Genomic DNA, 27,561 nt, shown 5'->3' with positions numbered 1-27,561 from the left:
ACCTCCCCTCGAGGAGCCCCCAGCCCGTGGGCGCAGGCGCGCCGCCACCGCGGCTCCGGGGACCCCGCCCGTCTCGGGGGCGGTCCGGGGGCGGTCCCGGGGCCGGCGCGAGGGCGGTCCGGGCGGTGCGCGCCGCGGCCGGGAGGGGGAGCTCGCCGCGCCCCGCGCTCCGGGCCGCTCAGCGGAGGGCGCTGCGAGGCGGCGGGCGGGCGGCCTGCCCGGTTCCGGCCCGACCCCGCCGCAGCCCCGCGTCCCGGGCCGAGTGCGAGCGGCGAGTCGGCGCGGCGCCCAGCAGGCGCGGCCATGGCGGCGGGGAGCCGCGGCGGGGTCGCGCCGGCCCTGGAGCCCCCCGGCCCGGCCGCCCGCCGCCCGGCGCTGCTGCCGGCCGGCCTCTGGCTGCTTCCGATGCTGCTGCTGCTGGCCCGGCCGGCCGCGTGCACGCCAGGTAAGCCGGGGACCCCCGGGCCCCTGCCTCTTCCCCGCGGCCCGCGCCTGCAGCCCCTTCCCTTCCCGGGGCCCAGCGCCTGGAGGTGGGGGCCAGCCCCATCGCGGATGCAAGAGGGCGCCCAGCGGGCGGCCGAGCCTCCATCGCGGGGCCCGAGCCCTCCCCGCCGCCGGCGCGGGCGCCCCCCGCAGAACGCAGGCGCCGGGATTGTGCGGGGCCTGAACGTGGTCCGCGCTACTTCATTGTCGGGGCGAAGGGGTGCCTTCCAACACCCTGGCATTGCCCCCCAGCAACTCTGCACCCCGGAACCGACCGGCCGGGTCCTCCAACCCCGTGCACCGGGACACAAAGAGCAGCCCAAGAAAATCGCCCGGCGAGCGCCCCCTCCCCCCGCGGCCCGGGGTCTTCCCGGGGAAACGGCGAATCTCTTCTGCACAGGCTGCGGAGTACAATGGGAGTGTGCAGATACTGTGTGTGATCCAAGTGTCAGGCTGGGGAAGGAGAAGGGCGCTTTATGGTCGACGCAACTTGGCGCCCACTGCCCAGCGCGGAGCCGGAGGCCGGGGCTGCGTTTGTTACGGCGTCTGTGGGTGGGTTCTGTCGTGGAGATAGGTGTACTTCATAGGGACCCTCGGAAATGCTCGCTGTCCACCCTGGGCTGACACAGAGGGCGACCATTGGTCTGGGACTGCCTCTGGCGGCCACCACAGGCCAGTGCCCTGGCCAGCTCACACACTTGACCTCTGTGGGGCCGACTGGTAAAGGTGAGGTGGCCCCTCCGAGGGTGGACCCCATGCAGAACAAAACCCACAGTGCGTGGCATGCTGCTTCTTTCCCCCCTGGGGAGGGGTTGAAAGCCTGCCTTGGGACATGGGGAGGTGTCATTGGGCCCTTTCTGTGGGAGTTGTAACCAGCTATCAAGGGAGGCACTTGGAGAGTGTGGGCCCATCCTGTTCAAGAGAGAAGGAAGGCGCTTGCTTAGGTCGCTGCCTGCTTGGTTCATGGTCACCTGCTGACCTGCTGACATCCCAGAGCTCTTCCCTTGAGGGAACCCTGTGCCCCAGGGGCTAGGCCAGGGGGGCGGGGTCAGGGCAGTGTGAGCTGTGGTAGGGGGTGCAAGCAGCCCTGTGCACCAGTCCTGGGCGTCCAGAGGATTCTCAGAGCTGGGTCATGTTGAAGGGACCCTGGGTCAACAAAGAGTCCATGGTACTTCTGGGATGCATGGACCCAGAAACAAATGGTCTCCCTTTGCAGATGCTTCCAGGCTTCCAGGTGCTGCATTTTTACACGAGGTCCAGCTATCTGGTTTACGACCCCCATTTTGCAGATGCTGTGACAAAGGCTCCACAGGTGTCTGACAGGGAGCCCTGGCAGCGCAGTGGGTTTAGGCACGGGGCTGCTCACCTCAAGGTCTGCAGTTCGGAACCACCAGCCTCTCTGAGGGAGAAAGACAAGGCTTTCTACTCTCATCGAGATACACAGTCTTGGGAATCCACTAGGGAACCCCGTCTTACAGGGTTGCTGGGAGGGCTCCTTCCTTGGAGACCAGGAAGTGACAAAGCCTCTACCATCTTTCCAGAAGCGGCCAATAGGAGCAGAGCATAGGCAGGTACAGATGGGACCCAGGCCAACCTCCAAGGGTGGCCCCCGATGTACTTCTGGAAGGCCCTGAAGGAGAGCGTCTCCTGTGGTGGACCCCTGAGAGAGCAGGCAGCCACTGCTCAGAGACGCACTAGGTGCCAGTTGTCTGCCTGATGCCTACCCTGGGCCATTGGGACCCATCAGCGGAGCAGGGTTCTTGAGCCTTGTTGAGGTGACTCTAAGAAAGTGCTCCTGAGAAAATGGTGAGCTGTTGGCAGCAGTTCCTCTGGAAACCTGTCCTCAGGTTCCTCTGCTTCCTTAGCCTGAATGGACAGTTAGATGGGACTCACCCACCTTCCACTTTTCCCCCTTGGTTCAGTCTTTGTAGAAATTTCTACACTGAATTGATTTCTAGTTTGTTTCTATCTTGTTCAGCTTCTTGGCTATGCCTCTTCCATGCACTCCCCCCTCCAGCCTTTTTAAATTTCCAAGTTTGGTCTTGACTGCCCCATGTTGTTGGAACTAAGTTGCAATACTTTATGCTTGATTTGGAAGTGGCCCTGGTGGTACAGGGGGTTAAGTGCTGGGCTGCTAACGAAAAGGTTGCAGTTCAAATCCACCAGCCACACCTTGGGAGAGAGCTGAATAATCCGTCTGTTCCCTTAAAGATTTATGGTCTCTGAAACCCAAAGGGGACCGACCTACCCTGTCCTATAGGGTTGCTGTGAGGTGGAATTGACTGGATTTAAAATTTTTAAATCATTTTATTGGGGGCTCATACAACTATTATCACAATCCATCCCTCCATTTTGTCAAGCACATTTGTACATTTGTTACCATCATCAATCTCAAAACATTTGCTTTCTACTTGAGCCCTTGGTATCAGCTCCTCATTTCCCCCCTCCTCCTCTCCCCCTTCACTCATGAACCCTTGATAATTTATAAATTATTATTGTGTCATATCTTACACTGTCCGGTGTCTCCCTTCACCCACTTTTCTGTTGTCCGTCTCCCAGAGAGGAGATTCTGTGCAGATTCTTGTAATTGGTTCCCCCTTTGGACCCCACCTTCGCTCCACCCTCCCGGTATTGCCATTCTGGTTGATTGGGTTTTACAGAACACAGAGGCACCTTTGAGTTTCCAAGAGTATAGTTCTTTTTTAAAACTTTTTATTGTGAATTACGGGAGCAGGCAGCCTGGTGTTTGGTGGTTTGGACTGCTCTTCTCGAGGCCTCCTCATACCAATGATTTTTTTTTATACCAAGTGTTTGCGCTTCTATTTCCACTCTTCCAATGGGTTTTCTTTTAAATTTGCATCAATGGGTTTTCTCTTAAATTTGTATCATTTTGCTGGTTGCTTTGATTAGCAAAGTTTGTGGTTTTCTTTCTTTACTTTCGAAGCTGTTTTTACTGCGTTCGTGTTTGTGGCATGTGGAAGTTTAGCTTACTCAATGTGCTGTTTATGCAGATCATTTTAAGGTGCACATTTGTTGTGCTTTGTGCCTTGATAGCAAGAAGTTTGGTGTGGGGTGTGCTTTTAAGGGAGGGGCGCTGCTGGTGGTTAAGTACCCTGCTGCTGACTGAGAGGTTGGCATCTGAGCACCCCAGCAGCCCCATGGGACAAACCCCGCGGGACCTGGCCCGTGAAGATGGCCTGTACCTGTTGAGTTGGTCCTGAGTCATTGGGCACAGTGAACCTTATTGGGCACAGTGGACCTGTCCCCCAGGCCTTCTTAGTCTGTAACTTCTATGGAAGCAGATTATTAGCTCTTTCTCCTGAAGAGAAATTCTGGGTTCCAACGGCCCACCTTCCGGCTGGTAGCTGAGTGCTTAACTCTGCCACCAGAGTATCTTCCTGCAAAGCAGCGGTTCTCAGCCTTCCTAATGCCGCGACCCTTTCATACAGTTCCTCAGGTTGTGGTGACCACCCCAACCATAAAATTATTTTCGTTGCTACTTCACCACTGTCATTTTGCCGCTGTTATGAATTGGGTGACCCCTGTGAAAGGGTCATTTGACCCCCAAAGGGGTCGCGACCCACAGGTTGAGAACCACTGCTGTAAAGGAGTTCCAAAACCTGCCTCCGTTGAGTGGCTTCAACTCACAGCAACACCCCCGACAGGACAGAGTAGAACTGCCCCACTGGGTTTCTGAGTCTGTGACTCTACTCCGACGAGCAGCGGCTGGTGGCTTTGAACCCTGCAGGGCAGTTCTCTCGCTGAGTCAGAATCGACTCCAGGACACACATTGTGATCTCGGTGGTGGGGGCAGATGGCCTGGCCTTCCTCCCTCGGAGCCTGTGATGAGTCCGAGCTACCCGAGTTTTGTTAGCAGTCAAGTGCTAGACCAGCACCACCATGCCTCCTTTTCAAAAAGGGCACGGTCATCACATCGAGGGTCTCCCTTCCTTTCGCTCAGCCTCGACTTTACCAAGCGCGACTGACGTCCTTTCCTAGCGGTTGGTCTTTTCTGCCGACATGGCCAAGGTCAGCACGATGCAGTCTTTCCACCCGCACATCTGAGGCGCACTCTGGTTGTAGATCTTCTAGGACCCCTTTGTCCATTGGTCTGGCAGTCCATGGGATTGTTGATCTTCATCGCTAACACCACGGGCTGTATGCATCGATTCTTCTCGTGTGTGTGTGGTGGTGCAGACCGTGGCTCGGTGTCAGATGCACCAGACTCCATCATCAAAGTGACAACTTTATAGAACTTTGAAGAGGCCTCGGGTAGCAGATTTTCCCCCAGAGTGGACGGGTTGGTTGTGGAGAGGAAGAAAGCAGAAGGAGGGAGAGGAGGTAGGCTCTGGGGACAGGCATGTGGGGAATGACTGACTATTCCTGGAGGACGGTCAACCAGGAAATCTGTTGAGGGGAGGCCAACTCTAGGCTGGATTTGGGAGCTTGGGAAGACACAACTGGTCTCCAGAGAGATCGGATGAGGAGGGCGAAGGACTGCCAGGCAGTGGCAGGGGCCCAGTGGAAGCTGGAAGGACTGGCTTGGGAAGAAGCCAGTGGGCAGCTCTCTGCATGCCTCTTGCAGCCCTGGGTGGCCCACAGCCTGGTGAGGAGGACAGAGGTTCTGTAACTTCTGGGCTGTCAGCTGGCACACCTTGTGAAGGCTGGGCAGCTCGGAGGCTCATGGCCCCTGGAGTCGGGCCGGTGATTTCAGGCTTGTGGAGCTTCAGGCACGTTCTCCTTGCTTCTCTCTGTCTTCTTGCCTCTTCCTTGGACCTGTCGGGATGGAGCCCTCGGCATCCATGGTTCTGGGCATGGTGGGTTGACTCACTGTGGAGCCAGGTTGTCGACAGCATTGTTGTTAGGTGCCTTTGAGTCAGTTCCGGCTCATAGCGACGCTGCATACCAGAATGAAATGTGGCCCAGGCTGCTCCAGGCTCACCATTGCCGTCTCAGCCCGTTGTGGCAGCCCCAGAGGGTCAGCCCATCTCGTGGCGGGTCTTCTCCCCTTCACTGACCTTCTTCTGTCCCAGGCATCATGTCCTTCTCCAGGCACGAGCGGGGCTGCCTGAGTGAGGGCCGGGGGAGCTTTCAAAGAAGGAGCCGCATACATATTCAGGGAGCAGCAAGCTTGAGGGGGACCTGGCAGAGCACAGGGGACAGGTGGGTGCTGGTGGGATGAGGTGGTCTTGGGCCAGCAACACTGGCATCACCCGGAACTTGTAAGAAAGGCACTCTCAGGTGCCCTCAGCCTGGCTGCTGAACTGGAATCTCCATTTTAATAATTGTGTCAGATGTGTGCTGAGACCAGGTAGCTAGACATCTTCCTGTGGCACTCGGGGGCATTTGAAAGGTGGTTGGTTGCTACCCAGTTGGTGGGGAGTCAGCTGGCCCTGCTGGATGGGAAGGACAAGGGTGGCATAGGGCTGGACCCAGCTGGTGATGTCTGGCTGCCTCCAGAGGCATTTCTAGAGAGCTGAGTGTCTTAAGCTTCCCCTGAACCGATCCGTGCAGGATTCAGGGCAGCAGGGACTGCCCCAGGGGTGCAGAAGAACTGGGAGCTGGGGCTGCTGAAGCAAACAGGTGTCTGTCCGCGTCGGGTGAGCACTAGCTGGGAGACAGAGGAAGTGCACATTTGTCCAAGGGGCAGGAACACAGGCCAGGTGAGGGACCAGGGAGCTGGGCAGGTGACAGGTGAGGATGGAGAGGTGTTTGTGTAGATCAGCCAGGTCAGATCAGGAGGGCAGGCAGTGACCGGAGGTCGCACAGCAGTCCCAGCCTCCGCACTGGCTTTGTTGTCCTGGCCTCTCTGTGGGCCTCCTGGGCCTCTGGAGGACTTCTTTATCTCACCTCACCTTTTACCTCCCCTCCCCCTTGGGTTTCTGAAACTGTCATTCTTTAAATTTTTTTTTTGCATTAGATATTTTAAAAAATCATTTTATTGGGGGCTCATACAATTCTTATCACAATCCATCCATCCATCCATTGTGTGTCAAGCACATTTGTACATTCATTGCCCTTATCATTTTCAAAACATTTGCTTTCTACTTGAGCCCTTGGTATCAGCTCCTCATTTTTTCCCTTCCCTCCCCGCTCCCCAAAACCAGTTTTATTGGCACTTAATCCACATAGCACACAACGAGACTTTATGGGAGTAGAAAACCTCGTCTTTCTCTCTTGGAGCGGCTGGTGGTTATCTTTTCCTCCACTGCAGGGGCCACTCCCAGCAGTGTCTGAGCCAGGAGTCCTCACGAAGGGCCCGGCCTAAAATGTGCAGGCACTCCTAATGCTGGTCCAACAGGCCTGCCGAAGCTACGCCAGCCTGGGCAGACAGCGTTCCGTTTCATTCCCAATCCTCAAAACCAACCTCACTGCGGTCAGTCAGTCCCACTGAGAGCAACCCTCCAAGACAGGGTAGACCTGCCCCTGTGGGTTTCCGAGTCTGTAGCTCTTTGTAGGAGCAGAAAGCTTCGTCTTTCTCCAGCGGAGCAGCTGGGGGCTTTGAACCAGGGAACCAGGGTTCCTTTTTTTAATTTCATTCCAGCACATTAAAAATAAAAGTTTCCCCCAGTGGAAAATCGCACAATGATAATCTTTCTCTCTGTGCCGGGTGACGTTTTCTCACTGTGGCCGTGGCCGCCCTGTCTCTGTCACCCCCTCCCTGTGGGTTCTGTGAGCTTGTGGTTGGCGGCCCGAGTGTGGTCGCAATACATCCTCCTTGTTAATAAATTTGCAGTGTGTCCTGGGTCCAAAATCAATTCCGTCTTCACTTTGGGATTTTGGTGGGAGGCAGTTGGTGTCTGGAAGGAAGTACTTGGTTTCAAATCCATCCGGTGGTGCCTCAGGCTGTCACACACACCCCCCTTTTTGTTTTGCGCCCCCAGGGGTCTTTTTAGCCCCTTGCCTGGACGGGCTGCTTCAAGTTTAACCATCTGAACATGACCCAGAAGCCTCCCTGCTCTTCTGTCACAGGGAACAATGACTTTACCCACTGATAGCCTCTCCAGGCCTCCGAGTCGAAAACAGTACCTCTTGGGGGGGGTCACCTGCACGTCTCCCCCAGACCCTGAGGGTGGCATGGGGTGGGGCTTTCCTGGTGGATTCTGATCCCCCCACCTTGCCCTTCCTTTCCCCCTGGATCCTTCCCTTGTTCTGTACCCCTCTGGACGTCCTGCTCACCTGGGTCCTGTGTTGTTTTCCCCTTGCCCTGGGTTTGCCTGAGCCGGGGGGTGCGCCCTCAAAGACTCTTGTCCGGAGGCTCATGCGTGCATGCGATCCGGGTATCCGCTTACTCAGCACTCAGCCCTGTGCCCCGTGCTCAGCGTGGGCACACTGACATCAGCCCGCTGAGAGGGGCAGGTCCTGCACCTGTGTAACTCCCAGCCCGCGGGCACTCCTCGCGGGGTTGCGGGCTTGGTTCCGGAGCGCTGCAGGAGAGGGAGGATGGCAAGGGAGCGAACCTGTGAGGGGTTTGGTGTCCCAGTGCCGGTCAAAGTTAGGTTTGTAGAGTGCTGCTAACAGCACGGTCAGCGGTTCAAACCCACCGGCAGCTGTGAGAGAGCAAGAAGAGGCTGCTAGCTCTTGGACAGATGAACAGACTCAGAATCCCTCCACAGGGTCGCCGGGAGTCAGAATCAACTCGAGGGCAGTGGGTTTGGGTTTTGCTGTCTAGTCCAGGTGTATTTGCGTGATGGAAATATCTAGAGAATGGCCAAAACGAGGTCCACAGACAGGCAGGGAGCACAGGAAACTGTTGGGAAATGGACACGACGGACTTGCTGTGCGCAGGGCGGCTCCAGCTTTCGGTGCCGTGAGTGTGGTGAAGTGAGGTCTTGGTGTACGAAGTGGGCGGAACCTGAGCAGATGTTGGGCCCAAGAGCTGTGTGTGTATGTGTGTGTGTGTGTGTGTGATTTTGTTTTAAGCTGGGCCCTCAGATGGAGTAGGTTTGGGGGAGCCCTCGTGGCATCGTGCTTACGAGTTGAGCTAACTTCAAGCTCAACAGTTTGAAAGCACCAGCTGCTCCTTGGGATAAGGGGTTTTCTACTCTTGTGAAGACTTACCATCCGGAACTCACAGGGCACAGTGTCCTAGAAGGTCACTATGAATCTGCATTGGCTCAATGACATTGAGTGTCTTTTTGTTTTTGGCTTAAGGAGAGCATAGCTTCAGTTTTCTATTGTTATATAACATAATGTCACGGCTTTACAACAATCATGATCGATTGTGATTCTCTGAGCCAGGAACTTGGATGACGGTTCCAACCCACCAATTGTTCCCAGAGGAGAAAGATGAGGCTGTCGGTTCCCATAAAGATTTACAGCCACAGAAACCCAAAGGGGAAGTTCTCCTCTGCCCTGGAGTCCCTATGACGTAAGGGTGGTGTTTCTTGGGTGGGTGATTCTTCTGCACTGTGTAGTTTTGCAGGCATTCAGGGATAGTGGTGCTGGGCAGGAAGGTCCAAGAGGGTCCTGCTTATGTGTGGTGTATCTGGGGCTGGGCCCCTACGATGGAAGGCACTCATGTCCACAGTGGCTGCCAACAATGGACTGAAACACTCCAATCCTTGTGACGATGGCCCAGGACCAGGCTCCCCAAGGGACACACTGTGCCAGTCCTGGCTTTGTTTCCTCAGAACCTGGCACAGAGGACACTCCTGAGTGTTGGAGTCCCGGAGCAGATGACCGGGGGAAGGAAAGATTTAGAAAAAGAATCAGTGAGTGAGCACCAGTCTGTAGTGACCTCCATCCTCTGTCCTCTCTTTGGACCCATGAACTACATTACAGAGCCTAGGACTTCCTTCCTCAGCCTGGATCCCAACTCTTGACCCTTTTCCCTCGTGAATGCGTTTCGGGAAGACTTGGAGATCCAGATCACTCTCCTGGCTTTGGGGGCCTCTTGCATATCATCAGACCTCCCAGCTCTAGCTTCAAACAGCAGTCCTATGGCTGTTCAGCTGTCATTGTCTGCCCTCTCTGATGGGGTAACCAGCCTGCTGCTATTGAGTCCATTCTGACACTTAGCTACCCTGTAGGACAGAGCACAGCCCCTGTGGGTTTCTAAGGCTGTAAATCCATCTTGTATGGAAACAGGAAGCCTCAATCTTTCTCCCTCAGAGTAGATGGTGGTTTTGAACATGAATCCTGTGAAGGATTGCCTATTATAAAATTGGCCATCTGTGAAAAAGGAAGGGGAATCTCACTATTAGCTAGAGAGACAAGCCAGGGATAGAGCATGTGCTTTGGACCCCGAGAGCCCCCTACACTGAACCTTGACCCAGCAGGCAGCTGTGATGGCAGATGAGTAGCAGCAGCAGCAGCAGCAGCAGCAGCAGAACCTAGAGCATGCAACAGAGCAGTGGATGTCCCAGCCCACAGAGCCAGTAAAGCCTAGTGTTTTGGGGCAGGCGGCTGACTTGTGGAGGGGAGTTCTCTCCCTCCCCCCAACTTATTGGGGGAGCTGAGTTTGCTGACTCACGGAACCAGAAAGTGAGGCTTACGGCAGAGTGGCATACCCTCGGGGCATTTATTGGCAGCCCTAAAACAGCTCTGTAATATTGCCTGAGTAGGTCAGAGGCCAGGTCAAGAAGCTGAGGGCCAGAGAGAGGCTTGCCTGTGAGCACAGCAGAGAAGAAACTGTCCTGACTGAACTATACGCTGAGCATGGCACATCTGAATTGTAACCTGTTAACTTCCCTAATAAGCCCCATAATCATGATCCTCATCTGTGAGTATTGAATGAATTATCAAACCTTGTTAAAAAGCTGTGGAATGCTGTGGGAGACAAGCCGTGACGCTGTGAAATGTGTGCTTAATTTAATTAGTTGCTGATCTTCGGGAAAAGCTGGTTCTGTAATCTCACAAGGGAGCAATGACAGCTCAGTCTGGAGTGCTTTGTTGTTGTTAGGTGCTGTGGAGTTGGTGTCAACTCATAGTAACCTAATGTACAACAGAAGGAAGCGCTGCCTGGTCCTGTGTCACCCTCAGCTTGTTATAGGTGAGCCTATTGCTGCAGCCACTATTGTCAGCCCATCTGCTAGAGGGACTTCCTCTTTTCCCCTGACCTATCGTTCCATGCATGAGGTTCTCCAGGGACTGGACTGGTCCTGATAACACGTCCAAAGTTCATGAGACAAAAGTCTCTCCAGCCTCACTTCTAAGGAGCATTCTGGCTGTACTTCTTCCAAGGTTTGTTTGTTTCTTTGTTTTTAATCATTTTTGGGGGGCTCATACAACTCTTATCACAATCCATACATACATCAGTTGTATAAAGCACATTTGTACATTCATTACCTTCTTCATTCTCAAAACATTTGCTCTCCACGTAAGTTCCTGACATTGGCTCCTCATTTTTCCCCCTCCCTCCCTGTTCCCCTCTCTCTCATGAACCCTTGATTATTTATAAATTATTATTTTGTCATTTCTTACACTGCCCAACGTCTCCCACTTTTCTGTTGTCCATCCCCCAGGGAGTAGGTTATACGTAGATCCCTGTAATTGGTTACCCCTCCATCCTACACCCTCCTGGTATCACCATTCTCACCACTGGTCCTGAAGGGATTATCTGCTCTAGATTCCCTGTGTTTCCAGTTCCTATCTGTTGGTGTATATCCTCTGGTCTAGCCAGATTTGTAAGGTAGAATTGGGATCATGATAGTGGGTGGGGACTAAGCATTTAGGTACTAGAGGAAAGTTGTATGTTTCATCGTTGCTACACTGCACCCTAACTGTCTCATCTCCTCCCCTCAACCCTTCCGAAAGGGGATGTCCAGTTGCCTACAGATGGGCTTTTGGTCCCCACTCCACACTCCCCCCTCATTTATAATGATATGATTTTTTTTTCTTCTTTGATGCCTGATACCTCATCCCTTTGATACCTTGTGATCACACAGGCTGGTGTGCTTCTTATGGGCTTTGTTGATTCTGAGCTAAATGGCCGCTTGTTTACCTTCAAGCCTTTAAGACCCTAGATGCTATATCTTTTGATTGCCAGGCACCATCAGCTTTCTTCACCACTTTTGCTTATACACCCACTTTATCTTCAGTGATTGTATTGGGGAGGTGAGCACACAACGATATGATTTTTTGTTCTTTGATGCTTGATAACTGATCCTTTCAGCACCTTGTGATCACTCTGGCTGTTGTGCTTCTCAGCTAGATGGCTGCTTGTTTACCTTCCAGCCTTTCCAAGGTTTGTTTCTTCCTTGGTATATTCTGTATTCCTTACCAACACCAGAATTCAAAGGCATCAGTTCTTCATTCTCTATTTATTGTCCTGCTTTCCCACACATAAGAAACAATCAAAAACACATGGCATGGGTCAAGCATTTAGTTTCTCAAAGAGACTTCTTTACCCTGTAACATTTTTTTCAAAACTACGTATTAATTGAAACAAACAAACAACCTTATCACCTTCAAAGTACTACTTCATACATTTGTCAAATATGCGATTCCATTCTTGGAAACAGTTTTCAAACTCATCTGTTTAGATGGCTGACAGCACCTCCCTCATTTTTTTCTTCACCTCTTTGTCATGAAATCACTGTCCTTTCATGCCTCTCTTCATTCACGGAAACACAAAGAAGGCACAAGGAATGAGGTCAGGTGAGTCAGGTGTGTGGGGCAAGAGAGGCATGCTGTTTTTTTGCCCAAAAGTGCCACACTGAGATGGCTGGGTGAACAGGTGCATTGTCATGGTGGCAAAACCAGGCTTCCATCTGCCACAAATTAGACCTTTTTGTCGTACACTGTTATACTGTCTTTTCAGAACCTCTAAATAGGAAACTTGATTAATAGTCTGACCTGGTAGAATGAACTCCAGATGCATTATGAGTCAACAGTTTTGTCTGTTCAGAAAGTTGACAGATGCCCAGAACTAGGGTTATCATTAATCAATATTTCCACTTTTTTGAAATGAGAAAACCACTCATACACTTGAGTTTTTTCCATAGTGCTGTTCTTGTAAGCTGTGTTCAATATCACAACATTTTCTGCAGCATTTTCCCTGAGCAGGAAATAAAATTACACAGCCACATGCTGTGTGTTCTCTTAAATAGGCCATCACAAAAAACATGAGGTTCGAGGGAAACGGCTTTTACGAAAAAATTCATTGTGACCAGAGAGAACCTTCCCAGGCGACGCCACTGGGTGCACTAACTCAGAGTGAGCTGTTGGATGGTCTCTTAGCAGGAAGAGTGCGTACAACAAATGCTCTGCCCAGTGGACCTCCCTCCACCCCCCCTTTCTTATACATTGATGTCTGACTGCTGCTCCCACGGTGTTGATTGTGGCCCCAGTAAAATGAAATCTTCATAACTTCAGTCTTTTCTTCATGGGTCATTATTGCTTACGGGTCTGGTTGTGAGGAGTTTTGATCTTCATCAGCAAGTGCTTCAGTTCCTCTTGGCTTTCAGCGAGCAAGGCTGTGCCATCTGTGTATCAGGTTGTTAATGAGTCTTCCTCCAACCCTGATGCTACGTCCTTCGTCACAGGTCATCTGCTCAGCAGAGCGCATTACAAGGTTCAGAAAATAAATCAGCATTGAGTTTTACCATGTCGCTATAGTGACACATGTAAGTGGACATGCAAAATGTTTTATGTTACAACCACGGGGTTGTTTTCAATATATAAAAAAGGTACATTTCTGCTGAAATCCAGCACAGAGTTTGTGTAGTTGGCCTTTGGGTGTCACCCCTTCTGACACTGTCAGCAGGTACATACTGGAGAGGAAAGGATGTGGGTATGGGTGGGGAGGGGAGCGAGGAGGGGGTTCTGATGAGGGTGAAGGTGGCAAGGCTCTCGGGTCGCATGATGCTGATAATTCTGCCGAGAAGGCAGGTTATCAGGTTTGGGTATCTGATGCGTATGGGGTTTCATTCCCAGGGGACCAAGTGATGGTGGAGAGGCAGGGGCTGGTGGCCCTGGCCTTATGCAGGGCCCAGGGCCAGTGTAGGGGAGATATGCCCTTTGTAGGGGGACTCCACTGGGGGGGGGCATGACAACCTCGCATCCTCCCAGACCTTTAAAACAGACTTTAAGGTCCAGATGTCATGGCTACCGCACAGATGAAAGCTCAGGAAACATCCATTTGCCCTCGAAGCCTTGGAAGGCCGGGAAGACCCTGGGCGGTGTGAATGGTGAACCAAAAGGCCGGCAGTTTGAGTCCACCCAGAGGCTCCTGGGAAGTGAGGCTTGGTGATTGGCACCTGATAGCACAGCTGTTTGCTGAAAGCGCTGTGGAGACAGTTCCACGGGGCACACTCGTGGGTGCCCTGAGTCAGAAGGGCCTGTGGAGGCGAGGTTGTAGCCAATGGGCCCTTATGGGCTGGTGGAGTGAGTGACTTTCACACCGTTTGGTAATCTTTTTGTAGAGTCGGTTTTTTACATTTTATAACTTTACCTTTTATTTGCACCTTTACAAAACAAACATACATTTACAGAAAGGCACACATATCATACCACAACTCATAAACCCCACTGCTGTGGATTCTGATGTGTAGAGACCCCATGGGGCAGAGGAGAACTTGCTTTTAGGGTTCCCAAGACTGTCAACCAGGGATGGGAGCGTCTGGCCTGAGGGGCAAATAAGGCTGGTGAAGTCAATACCAGCTAACCACACATCACCAGGGAAGGCTTCCAGCCACCACAGCCTCACTCACTGCCTGTGGGGGAACCAGCCCCTCAACTATCATGGGTCCAGTGGGCGCAGTTGTACGGTATTGAGATACAAAGATTATAGTGAAGTCATAGAGAATAAGAGAGAGAGAAGAGAAGGTAAAATAAAAGAGTCAGACACATTTTCTGGTAGCATGCTCACCTCCAGAACAGCCATGATCTCAGCAGCCAGGCCCGAGCAGAGAGTGGGAGGACTGGGGTGGGGTTAAGGTTGGGGGTGGGAAGAGAGCACCTGCTCTTTATTTCTAACCAACGTAGGGGGTGATTATAGGTAACCACATATGTCACAGGAAGGGGATGTACAATAGGCATACATGTGACAGGAAGGGGATGAGCTAGGGATGTACACCCAATAGGGAGGGGAGGGATTAGGGGTACACATGTGACAAAATGGGCAGACTGTAGGCTCAATATGGCAGTCTAACCTTGGTTGTCCTTGAGTGGGCTCGACCTTGCCTTTGGGCTCTCCTTCAAGGGAACAATCCACTACCCTTATCAGAAGGGAGTGGGTCCTATAGGGTGAGACAGACTATAATGTCTGCTCTAGGTGGCTGATAGGGAGAATAACCTCTGACCTTATATTTGGGGGAGACAACTTGGGAGAAATTTTTCTGTATCCCACAACTGCCATCCAGCCGATGAGACCCAATAGGACAGGGTAGAAGTGCCCCTCTGAGTTTCTGAGACTGTAACTCTTTACAGGAGTAGCAAGTCCTATAGCGACATGTTCTCTGAGGACAGCTAGTAGTTTTGAACTGCTGACCTTGCAGTTTGCATCCCGGTGTGTAACCACTGCACCACTAGGGCTCATTAGGGGTGAGTTAATTCAATGTTTGACCAGTTTGACCAGTAGAAATATCCAAATGGGCCTTGGCAGAAAAAAGGTTCCCCACCCCTGCTGTAAATCTTTACAAATCAGGCAGCCTCAGCTTTCTCCCGCAGAGAGGTGGCTGAGTTTGAGCTGCTGACCTTGGGGTGAGCAGCCCAATGCTTAACCCACTGCACCACCAGAGCTCCTTACGGTAAGTGTGGGCCACTGATTTCCTCAGACTCCATGCAGCAGCATCAAGGTCGAGAACAGGTTACCTGCCCTTCTAAGCCCCCAGGGCATGCCGATCCGGCTCCCCAGCCTGGGACACATTCTGTGAGTGAGCCTGTGCCGCCTGGTCCCATACCGATCCCCGCTGTATAGAAACCACGGCAGTGGGGACTTGTGTTGCTAGGGCAATTTGCTTTTGCGCGCTTTTGCGCATTTCTTGTGCCATGGCTTCCACAGAGCCGTGTCTGTGTGGCGCTGGACTCTGGTGGTGCAGTGGTTATACATTGGGTTGCTAACAGCAAGGTCCACAGTTTGAAACCCTCAGCCGCTACGAGTACCAGAGTAGGCTCTCTACTCCAGTAAAGAGTTATAGCCTCGCCGGGCGTGGTGGCGCGCGCCTGTAGTCCCAGCTACTCGGGAGGCTGAGGCTGGAGGATCGCTTGAGTCCAGGAGTTCTGGGCTGCAGTGCGCTATGCCGATCGGGTGTCCGCACTAAGTTCGGCATCAATATGGTGACCTCCCGGGAGCGGGGGGCCACCAGGTTGCCTAAGGAGGGGTGAACCGGCCCAGGTCGGAAACGGAGCAGGTCAAAACTCCCGTGCTGATCAGTAGTGGGATCGCGCCTGTGAATAGTCACTGTACTCCAGCCTGGGCAACATAGCGAGACCTCGTCTCTTTAAAAAAAAAAAAAAAAAGAGTTATAGCCTCAGATCAGAAACCCACAGGGGCAGTTCTGCCCTGTCCTATAGGGTCACTTTGAGTTGGCATAGACTCTGTGGGAGTGAGTTTTGTTTTTTGTTTTAAACACTCCGTCCCCTCCGGAGTGTTCAGTGATGAGGAGGTGTTCGCTCATGCACACAGCACCCTCTGCTGTCGGCCTCACTCTTTCCTTGCAGTGGACACAGACACCCTCGCGGCTGGGGGTTTATTAAGGCCGTTAACAGCTTACCAGGCTGGCGGGAAATGCTTAGCATAGGGGTGTTCACTCAGGACATGTTTCTAAGTTCTCTCAGGTCTGCTAAGAATCCACTCTGCTGCGAAGTCTCAGCCCAAAGGCACTGAGCTCCAACTCCGTGGTCAGCAAAACCCAGCCACCCAATCCAGTGCCCAGAAGCACCCCACTCCACGAGCCAGCCTCCTGTCCCCAAGCACTCAGCTTCACGTGCTCGGGGGCTGGGAAGTCCACTGCTCCTTCTCATGCTCTGGCCCCTGGTGCTGCTGCTGCTCCTCAGTCACTCCTCTGGTGTCAGAGCTGTCTGCTGATCCAGCAGGGGTCACTGCGCAGGGATCTTAGGATCCAGAGGACGCGCCCCATTCCTGGTGCTTGCTGGTAGTGAGATTCTTGCCTGGCTTCTCAGCTGGCTCATTGTATATGTACCAGATGGTACTCTTAATGAAACCTCTTAACAGCCACTCACAACAGAATCCGATCAGTGCCTCCCCGCACCTCCTCCCACCCAGACCCATCAGGAAAAGGTGGTTTGGTGGGAGTGACATTGGCTGCCCCTGCGGCAGGGCTGTGGCTGGTCTTTAGAGTCCAGGCCTATGGCTCGGACATCCGGGTTGCGTGATGTGTGGCCGGCCCGTGGGTCTCCGTAAGCCTGATTCTTGCTGCATTTACTCGAGGCTGCCGTGCAGCTCTAGGCACTCCGCTTGGCTCCAGTCCATGTCGATGCACGCAGGGCAGGAGGAGACGATGCCTGTCCCCGCGCCGTCCTCACCTCCACTCCCATCCCCTCTTGCAGCCACTGGGTGTCTTCCCACCCCGGGGGCTCGTTTTCAACACTCGAGCAGACAGTACTCCGTACGAGCTGTTGGAGTCTCGATGGTGAATTGGAGAAAATACTGCCAGGCCTTTCTTCCTAGTCTGTCTTCGTTTGGAAGCTACCCTGAATTGAAGCCTGTGTGCCGTGGGTGACCCCGCTGGTATTTGAAATACTGATGGCACAGCTTCCATCCCAGCCACACGTGAGCGCCACCACAGACTGACAGATGGGGGGTGGTGGGGATGCTGCTAGGGCTTTGCTTTTCTTGCTCTGGATAGAGCTCCTGTGTTCCAGGATCCTGGGTCTGTGGAGCCTGTCTTCCGCCTGCCGGGGCAGGGCAGGGATTGTGCCTGGCAGCAGGGGGTTGAGAGCTGACTGAAGCTGCCCTGTGCGCCTGACTTAAAGGCCCCTTCTCTTGGAGGTTCCCGGCCCCGCAGCAGGGAGAGCACAGTGTCTTAAACAGCAGCCCGAAACAGTGATTCGGCTCCAAGAAGACAGGGGCCATTCAGTCAGTGCAGTGACCAAGTCGCAGATGGACTGGTTGCTCAGGCTGCTTTGAGACGCTGAGCCGGTGGGGGAGGGGAGCTGGCTGTGCAAGGCTGCTGAGGATGCAGGGGGGCAGGGGGCCCTCAGAACACGTCTGTGCCAAGCTCACCAGTCCTGGAATGCTCCCGGAGGCGAGGATGGCGGGACTGCAGCCCCAGCAGCCGCGACAGCCCCTTTGAGAGGGCTGGGTAGGCTACCAGGCCCCCTGGGCTTTCTGTCGCTTCCATGAACAGTGAGCACAGTAGTTGCCTTAGAGGACTTGGGGGAGTTCTCTGAGCGTTACCCTAAACCATCCTGGTACCAAGTAAACCCTCTGGGGTCACTGTTGTCATTGGCATGGTCAGAGCGAGAAGATTAGATATTATATCCCTGCACCTTGCTTTTAAGGAACCCTGGGGCTCAGTAGCTTCAATGTTGGGCTGCTAACCGCAAGGTCACCGGTTCACATCCACCAGCCGCTCCTTGGGAGAAAGATGTGGCTGTCTGCTCCTGTGAAGATTTGTAGTTTTGGAAACTCATGGGGGTGGCGGACAGTTCTGCCCTCTCTTTACAGGGTCACTATGAGTCAGAATTTGCTTGCGGGCAGTGGGCTTGGTTGTCCTTCCGTGTGGGTCGAGCACATTTGTACATTTGTTGCCATCATCATCCGGAGGCCTGACGAGGAGGCACAGTGCACTTGGCCAGCAGCGAAGCAGAGGAAGCCCCTCACAGGATGGGTTGACGCAGTGGCTGCAGCGATGGGCTCAGGCACAGAAGCATCGTGAGGCGGGTGCAGGACGGGGCGGTGTTTTGTTCTGTGTTACTTAGGGCTGCTGAGGGTTGTAAGGGACCCGATGGCACCTAACAACAGGTGCTGACACAACAGAAATACCCAAACAGAAATTTGTTTCCTCGCAGTGTAGGAGGCTAGAAGTCCTGATCTAGGCCACTGGCATTGGTCGTGTCACGCCCCACGGAGTCATAGCAACCCCCTGTACAACAAGGAAATTCTAGCTGGTCCTGTGCCAGCCTCACCGTCGTCGCTGTGGATGAGACCAGGGATGGAGCAACTGTCACCCCATCTCCATGAGGCTGTTCCTCTTTTTTCACCGACCCTCCTTTTCACCAGGGATGGGTCCCTCTGGGTAACGTGTCAAAAAAATATGTGAGACAAAAGTCTTGCCTCCTCACTTTAAGGACTCTCTGGTTGTTACTGACTGCAAGACAGGTTTGTCTGTTCTGGCCAACTGTGGGCTATTGGAGTCTTCACCAAGACCCTAGTTCAGGTGCATCAGTTCTTCTCCGTCCTCCTCATTCATTGTCCAGCTCGCACATGTCGATGAGGCAGCTGAAGATGTCATGGCTCGGGACAGGCACACTGTAGCATACCTCAAAGTGACGTCTTTGAGGTTTTAGAAAATGAGAGGCTCTTATGGCAGGTGATTTGCATGATGCAATAAGTTTGATGTCTTGACTGCTGCTCCCCTGGACACAGGTTGTGGATCCAAGTAACATGAAAGCCATGACCATGTATGTCAGTCTTTTCTTTAATGTGATATTGTTTGCTGGTTCAGTTGTGAGGAGTTGTAAGCCATGCTGAAGGCTGTGTAGTCCTTGATCTTCATCAGTAACTGCTTTATGGCTTCCTTGCTTTTAGCAGGCAAGGTCGTGCCATCTGCATCTCGCAGGTTGTGTTGTTACGTGTCTTCTTAATGCTGGTGCTGTGTACGTCTTCATATACATAGTGCAGCTTCTTGGACTATTGCTCAGCATTTGGAATGAATGAATGAATATGGCAGAGGATACTTCTATTCCTGGAGATTGTGGTGAGCTTCATGGGGCAAGACATCCTTCTTCCCCACAACTAATCACGGGTTCAGTAAGCTCAATTGTACGGTTAAGATAAAGATTATAGTAAAGTCATAGAGTAATTGGGAGAGATGGGAGAGAGTAGAATAAGGAAGTCAGACACATTTCATAGTAGCATGTCCACCTCCAGGATGGCCATGATCTCAACAGCCAGGCCAGAGCACAACAAAGGCCGAGAGGGTAGGAGAGAGGAGGGCAATTTATTGCTAACCAAGGCTTATATATCTTTGGGGGCATGCATACCCCCTAATTACAGGTAAAGACATATGTCACCGGAAGGGGTTGTACAATAGGCAATAAAAGCAATAGGAAGGGGATGTACAATGGGCATAAGTGTAACAGGAAGGGGATGAGCCAGGGGTGTACATATAATAAGAAGGGGAGGGACTAGGGTTTTCCTGTGACAGGAAGGGCGCACCCTAGATTCATGATGGCGGCCTAACCTTGGTCATCCTTGAATGGCCTTGACCTCCCTGGGCTTTCCTTCAGGGAAACAATCTATCCTTCTCAGAAGAGAGTGGGCCCTACTTAGGGTGGGACAGACTATACAGTCTGATTGCTCTAGATGGCTTGTAATCCTTAGGGAGAATGACCTCTGTCCTACTTTTGTTGATCTCCAAGTGTACAGTCATTTACCATGTGTAGCAAGCAGCTAAGTTTGGCATTTATTTGGAGGCGATAACTTGGGAGAAATCGTTCTGTTTCCCACATTCCCTCATCTTATCTGCTGGCTTCCTTGCTTGATCTGTTCTTTGTATGTCTCAAAAGGGATCTATTTAATGAAAGACACATAGAAACCGTTAGTCCCATGGACTAATGGAGCTTGCAGACATCATCCTCCACAACCTTGAGACCAGAAGAACTGGATGGTGCCCAGCTCCCTTACCAACTGCTCTGAAAAGGATCATACGAGGAGACCCTACTTAGAATAGGAAGACAATGTGGAACAGAACTCACAATCATAAAAGAGACCGGGCTTGTTGGTTAGACTGAGACCAGTAGAACATCCAAACTATGGTCTTTATTCACCTTTCATGCCTGAAACTACATGCAATACTCTAGTGTGCAACACTCTAGTGGGCATGTACACACACACCCAGGGTTAGAATAATCAACCATTTAAGATCAAAAGAGCAGCATCTACCCAAGAACAAAGTGTAGGGTAGAAACAGGAAACCGAGGAAGTGGAATAGATGTTGCACATTGAAGGGATTGCAGTGGATGAGCTGAAACAAAGGGTACATGAACTGCTGAGTGTAAAACTGATCATCTGTTCCTAAAGCCTTCACCCAATCACAATCAGAAGTAAGATATGAAAATAATCATTTATAGTTTATCAAGGGGTCATGAGGGTGGGGAGGAGAAGGGAGGGAAAAAAGAGGCGCTGATACCAAGGGCTCAAATAGAAAGTAAATGCTTAGAAAATAATGATGGCAACATATGTACAAATATGCATGATACAATTCATGTATGAATAAGGGCTGTAAGAACCCCCAACAAAATGATTTATTAAAAAACAAAAATTGCAAGAGCCCCCGATAAAATGATCTTTAAAAAAGTAATAAAAATAATAATAATAAATGGAGAGATGCACCATGAAAAAAAAGTATTTGGTTGGAGACACACTACACTAATGCTGCCTCATTAACTTAACAAAGCAAGCCCAGTCTGCAATGGCCTTACCACCACAGACGGCTCTAGCTCTTACGTCGTGATGTACAACAGACAGGAACACTGCCCGGGCCTGTGCAGTCCTCACAATTGTTCTTATGTCTGAAAGTACCATGGACTGGCAAAAGAAGAAACACATCTGTCTTGGAAGAAGTACAGCCAGAATGCTCCTTAGAGGCAAGGATGGTGAGACTTGGTCTCACGTGCTTTGGGCAGGTTCTCAGAAGAGACCAGTCTCTGGAGAAGATGTCCTGCTTGGTCAAGTAGAGGGGCAGCAAAGAAGAGGAACACCTTTGACAAGATGGATGGACACAGTGGCTGCAACAATGGGCTCAAACAAAGGAGCAAACAGAAGAACAGACCAGTTGCCTTCCAGTCTATTCTGACTCCTAGTCCCCCACCCATAACGGGAGGAGATTTCTCCCACGGCCTTGCTGAGGCTGAACAGAAGCAGGCTGCCACAGCTGTGCCCTGCAGAGGCTGGTGCATTTGAACTGCCAGCCTTTCAGTTAGCTTGACCACTGCCTGCCAAGCTCTTGAGCCATAGGTTAGGATTTTTAGCACATATTTAGGGGAGGTGGACACCATTCAATCCATAAAACTGATAGACTGAGGTTGGAGTACAAGGTCACGCCCCTCTCCCAGCCCCCATTGTCTTGGAAGGAAGCCCTGGTAATCGACATCCAAAACCTCAGCGATTGAAGTCCATAGGGCACAGTTCTCCGAGGACCTACTGGTCTCTGTGAGTTAGTACACTATTGAACTCCCTTCCTATTCCACAGAGCTGGGTTGGCTTAGTGGTTTAGTGCTGTTTTAGGGTACAAAAAAAATCTTAATCTTTAATATAATTTAAGAAGAACTATTAAAAATCATTTTATTGGGGGCTCATACAATTCTTTTAAAAATGTAAATAATTTTATTGGGGCTCACACAACTCCTTTGTAAAAAAACTTAAATCATTTTATTGGAGGTTCATACAACTCTTAACCCAATCCATCCATCCATCCATTGTGTCCAGCACATTTGTACATTTGTTGCCCTCATCATTCTCAAATCATTTGCTTTCTACTTGAGCCCTTGGTATCAGCTCCTCATTCCCACCCCGAACATTTTTGAAAAAGAGACAAAGAGAACACAAAGAGATAGACACATCATCTGAATAAAGGAGGCCATTAGCTCGGGGGGCGGGGGCATTATGGTGTCCGAGGAGTCACAGGCAGGACACTAGTTAAGGAAAGCAGGGAACAGAGACTTCACAAGTTCGTGATTGGTGGCAGATCAGTACACTGTAGTTACCAGCGGGGGAGGTGGTACAGAAGCAGAAGCGGGACCATGATTGGGACAGGTACACTGTTAGGGAGATGAGCTTTGTCCAGGGCCTCCTGACAATGCTGTTGTGGTGAGTCTGATAGGGGCTGACTCATGGCTGTGTGGACCCCTGCACCGTCCCCAACATGGTGATCTCCATGAACGACACCCCCAGGCAAGCCCTTAAGAGAGACAGTGCCCTTCCTGGGCTGGCTGGAGAGAGTGGGGGTCATCTACTTTTCAGGTCTCTCTGCTGGAGGGCAAGATTACCCCCATCCTTGGTTAATGATCAGAAGGAATTCAGAGGCGGCTTCTTCTCTCTAGGGACTTTGCACTGTCACTGTCCTCTTGGCCTCCTGCAAACCGGGGGGCGTAGAATTGAAGCTCTCCTACAGCACTCAGCTGCTAAGCAGAAGATCGGCGGGTCCAACCTACCAGCCGCTGCCCCAAAGGGGAAAGGCGAGGCCGTCTGCTCTCAAAGACGTGACAGCAGTTCCACTCTGCCCTACTGCGTGGTTGTGAGTCAGGATCCACTCCATGGCCGAGGGTTTGGTTTTGGGCTTTTATAGGACTCTTGAGAATCAGCCATGTTTTAAACACTTTCAAAGGCAAACACTTCAAGGTCATTTTTCTCGCTTCTGACCCAGCCTTGCAGGTCAGGTGAGCAAAATGCTGCCAGGCCAGTGAGCAGACGCCAGGCCTGGGGGAACCCTTTTCTGGGAGAATACTCTGCTGCACTGTCCCTTGGGGTTGCTCCAAGGTACTGGGTGCTCCCCCACAGTGTTTCTTGTACAGAGGATGTCTGGAGGTTGACCATGGGAGCTGGCTTCCTGCTTTCACATTCTCAGATACGGTTTAAAAGAAATGCTTTGTTTTTGTTGTGAATCTACAAGTACAAAGCAGAATGTACACCAATTCACCTTTACAAAAAAATACTGTGATTTTAGAGAAAATATACATAGCAAAACATGTCAGCATTTTCATTACTTCCACTTGGCTGTTCTATCTGATTCAACAGTGTCTGTCTGCACCATTCAGTGGCATTGGATACATTTTTCAGGTTAGGTCAGCGTCCCCACCCTCCTTTTGACTCCTTTGTCCTGAGACCAGAGGGACTGGATGGTCCCGGCCGCCACCGTCAGCAAACATTTTGATCCAAGATTCTATGGCAGAATTCGGATCAAAGGTAGAACACACAGAACAGGATTTCAAATTCTCAGGGAATCCAGACCTTATGGAGTCATGGAAGCTGGAGGAACCTCTGAAACGACTGTCCCAGAGAGCATTTTTAAACCTGAAACCAGAAATATCCCCCAGAAGCCTTCTTCTAGCCAAACAATAGTTTAACTCAACTAGTGAAGACCGAGCCCCGATGATGGAGTGGGCTGCTAACTATAACGGTTCAAACCCACCCGCCACTCCTTGGGAGGAAGATGAGATCGACAGCCTTAGAAACCCCATGGAGCGGTTCTACTCTGTCCGAGAGGTTGCTGTGAGTCAGAATCAGCTTGGTGGCAGTGAGTTTATTTGTTTTGGTTTTAATGAAGAATGTGTGTTGCCCTTTGAAGTGTTGCTTCCTGCTTCCTGCCTGGATCAGCTGGGGTGTGACTCAGGGGAGCTGTGTTTAACGTGTGGAGTTATTGTTTGTTGGCCAATTAGGGAGACTCGTGCGCACATCTGCAAGAACCATAATGTAGACTATTCCCGTGAGAACGCTCAGGTTCCTGCTGCTGAGAGAGCAGTGAAGGAGAGGTCTTGGTCCTGGAGGGACCAGGGTTCAAGTGCTGACCCCTGCCACTTCTTAGTTGTGGGACCTTAAAGGAGATAGCTCATTTCTTCATCAGGGATGCCAGGGGAAGAGCGACACCCGGCCCAGGGGTTGTCATGGAGGGTGCTCCCTGGTGTGGAGCCCAGAGTGGTGGTTTGGAGTGACATGAGCCTGTGTTAGGTGCCACAGAGTACATTCCGCCCTCAGGTAGCTCAGAACAGTCCTGCGCCATCCCCATATTCAGGGGCACGTTTGAGCCCATTGTTGCAGCCACTGTTCCAATCCATCCCCACCCCCCTTTGCTGACCCCTGTCTGTACCAAGATGATGTCCTCCAGGAACTGGTTCCTCCTGGACACCTGCTTACAGTCTTCTAAATTACAACATTTTTCCTTCTTTTGAAAAAAAATTCAAAGGCTTCTTTTAGTTTTTTTCAAACCTCCCTTAAAGTTAAAAAAAGTCAATATATATGACATAGCATTTGCCAACTCAGTCTTTCTCACACTTTGAATTCAGTGGCACTGACTTGTGCCTATTGACATATGCTTAACGTTTCCCAGTTCTTCTGCCTCCCTGGGAGCCTCATCTTACGGACCCCCTTCCCTGTCACCAAAAACGAACAAAAGCCAAACTCACTGTCATTGAGTCGAGGCTGACTCATAGCAGCTCCAGGGGACAGAGTAGAACTGCCCCTGCGGGTTTCTGAGACTAACTCTAGACTAGCCCTTTGCGGGAGTTGAAGGGCCTGTCTTTTTCCCGATGTTCCGTGCAGCCGCTGGGCAAGCTCCAGGGCTGCCTGTTGCTCTCTGGGCTGCAGACCCCTCACTTGAGGGGAAACGTGGGCAGAGGGAGGCCTGGTGATTCAGAGAGCCGTTTCCCAGGACCTTCTGGGATCAGTCCCGGCGGTGTCAGGTGGGGGGAGAGTGTCTGCTCTGTCCTCCCAGGTGTCACGCCGATGGTTAGCCCCTTTGTGAGTGTGGGACCGGTGCGTGGTCACTGTGTTCCCAAAGCTCTAGCGGGGAGGGCGGGCTGTGGGAGAAAGCAGAGCAGGTCTAATTGTCGTGTGTTTGTGTTACTGTTAGTGATTCCTTTGGGGCTAAAATATCAATACGCTGCCGGGGAAATAGTCTGCCATCTGCATTTCATCCTTCATCAATGGTCATTTCCCTAAGCTACTCTACTTTCTCTCTCTCTGTGTGTGTGTGTGTGTGTGTGTGTGTGTGTGTGTGTGTGTGTGAGAGAGAGAGAGAGAGAGAGAGAGAGAGAGAGAGAGAGAGAGAGAGAGAGAGAGAGAGAGAGGTAGGTTCTTTCTCAATACCCTCGCAGAGTCAGGAATTGATCTGTTTTCTTTCTCCATCTTCATGTTGCATCCCTAATAAGTTCTCAAACACACAGAGGTGGTTTCAGATACTGGAGGTGATGATTTTCTATATAATTATCGCTCTGCACTGTGGGACCCCCTAATTAAACCCTCTTGAACCAGCCCAGCCTCCCTAATGGGATAATCAGTGATCACACTGACACCTTGTTATTAGGGGGAAGGGTGAGGAGGGGCTTTTTAGGGGAGACTGCACTGGTGTCACCTAAGCCTCCTTGTACATTTCAGTGTCCCCTAAAGGGGGACAACCAGGTGCTAGCACCTTCTGATGTCATACAGCAGGTGTGCACCGTGTTGAGGTCAGGTGCCATCGAGTCACCTTGAATTCCTCATGGCTCCGAGACACAGCCCAGCCCTGCACCGTCCTCAGTCATTGCTTTGTTTGAGCCCATTGTTGCAGCCAAGGGTGTCCGTCTGTCTGTTTCACACGTGTTCTTGATAAATGGATTGGCGTTAAACCGAATCAAGTTTCTCCAGGCGGGTTTGTAGACAATGTGTGGTAGGTACAGGAGCAAACTCAATGAGGCTATGAGGAAATGGGGACAAAACACAAAACATGGACTTTCTCCACGGGCCGATGGCCACTTCTCGTCAACAAATAAATCTTGAGAGCTTAACTTAAAAAAAAAGAGGGAGAAACTCAAGGAGTACAAGAGGCTTAGGGGACACGCTGACCGAAGCAACAGGTAGTGTTTATTTGGATTCTGATTCAAGAAAGGTCAGTGTACGGAAGTGTTTTGTGACTGTGTGGACCGGGTAACTAGATGACAAGGGATTACTTTAATTTTGTTGGGGGGAAATGGTACTGCGGTTTGGCGCAGTAAAAGCTTATGCCCGTTAGAGACACTAAGGTGTTCATTGGTGAAATGAATGGGGCCCAACATTGCATCTCCTTCACTGACAAATTTGCCGGGCATCGTGGCGGGGAGAGGAAGGAGAGCGTCGGGAAGGGAGTGCCGGAGGTGGCTGGCTGTTGTCTGGTGCGGCTTTCAGCAGGTGTTATCACCAGTGAGCAGCATCAACAGACAGATTCATTCTCCAGGGAGGACACTCTCTCTCCCTGCTGGCTGTGGGGGAAGGAGACATCCTTTCAACAGTCGTGGGCCTGGCATTTCTTAGAGGTCTTGGCATCAGTCTTTCTTTGGGTCTAGGAGGTTCTCAACACGGACCCTTGTCCAAAAGGCACTCTCTGCTCTCAGCTCTTCTTTCTGAGTGGTGAGCAGGTCCCTCCCTCTTTGCCCCATTCTCTCTCCTTTTATCTCATATGATAAAAGGCAATGTGGGCTGTGTCTCGGGGGAAACTGCTTTTAATATGGGATAGGGCTGTGGCCTGAGTAAGGGTGTTGAGGTCTACCAAGATCCCCCTATACCTGATTGGCTGATCACAGCAGATCACATTACAGAGGAGGACTACATCATTACAGAACTGCCAAGCCAGCGGTACACAATTTAATCCACGGCGGTGGGCAATGGGTTCTAGCGTCTGGATTGCTGTATAAGCCTAGAAATTCAAAATGAAAATTGTGAATGCTGACATTGGACCCGAAGCGTGAGGAGACAATGTTGGAGACGATTTTGGCATTTCCTCCTCTCCCCGCCAACATGTTACTTTATCCAAGAAACCACTGTGGGGCTTTATCCAAGAAACCACTGTGGGGCCCTCCCCAGGGTGGTGGTGCAGTTCGGTTGCCTTTGGTTTTTTTCCTCTCCGCTGGATCCAGTTGGCTTCCTGGCAAATTAGTATTTACACTAATGTTGCGTTCATCCTCCGCCCGGGGTCACAGGAACTCTCAGAGAGGCCACCACGGGTAATTGCTAATCAGTGGCCTCTTTATATCACTACCCAGGCTGAGGAAGGAGCCCAGGAGCGGTTGCCAGTGAATGGAAATAAATTACGGTGGGAAGAATCTGTGTGCTTGACTGACTTGGCTTCAGGACTATGTGTAACTGCACTTGACCGGGAATGACTACTGCAGGTGGCCTCTGACTTCAGAGAGCCTGGGTCCTCTCTCCACCCCCAGGGCCCAGGGTCTTCCTCATTGACCCTGATATCATCTCGGTGAAGGTTAGCACCACGTTGGTTT

The 27,561-nt window shown here is 51.6% G+C and overlaps 1 protein-coding gene across 2 annotated transcripts in view; it reads left to right on the top strand.

The window, feature by feature from the left end:
- The first annotated feature begins 249 nt into the window (after positions 1 to 249).
- Positions 250 to 27,561, top strand: part of KIAA1549 (KIAA1549 ortholog) — a 105,044-nt gene continuing 77,732 nt past the window's right edge. For both annotated transcript variants that reach the window (XR_012786134.1, XM_075558719.1), the window contains exon 1: positions 250 to 445. Coding sequence is in view for 1 of the 2 variants with exons in the window: in XM_075558719.1 (XP_075414834.1) it covers positions 304 to 445 (142 nt within the window). In the remaining variant the exon portion in view is untranslated. The remainder of the gene's footprint in view (positions 446 to 27,561) is intronic.

This window comes from Tenrec ecaudatus, chromosome 9 (assembly GCF_050624435.1).
Source record: "Tenrec ecaudatus isolate mTenEca1 chromosome 9, mTenEca1.hap1, whole genome shotgun sequence".
NCBI lineage: Eukaryota > Metazoa > Chordata > Mammalia > Afrosoricida > Tenrecidae > Tenrec > Tenrec ecaudatus.
This window is presented reverse-complemented; position numbering and strand designations above follow the sequence as displayed.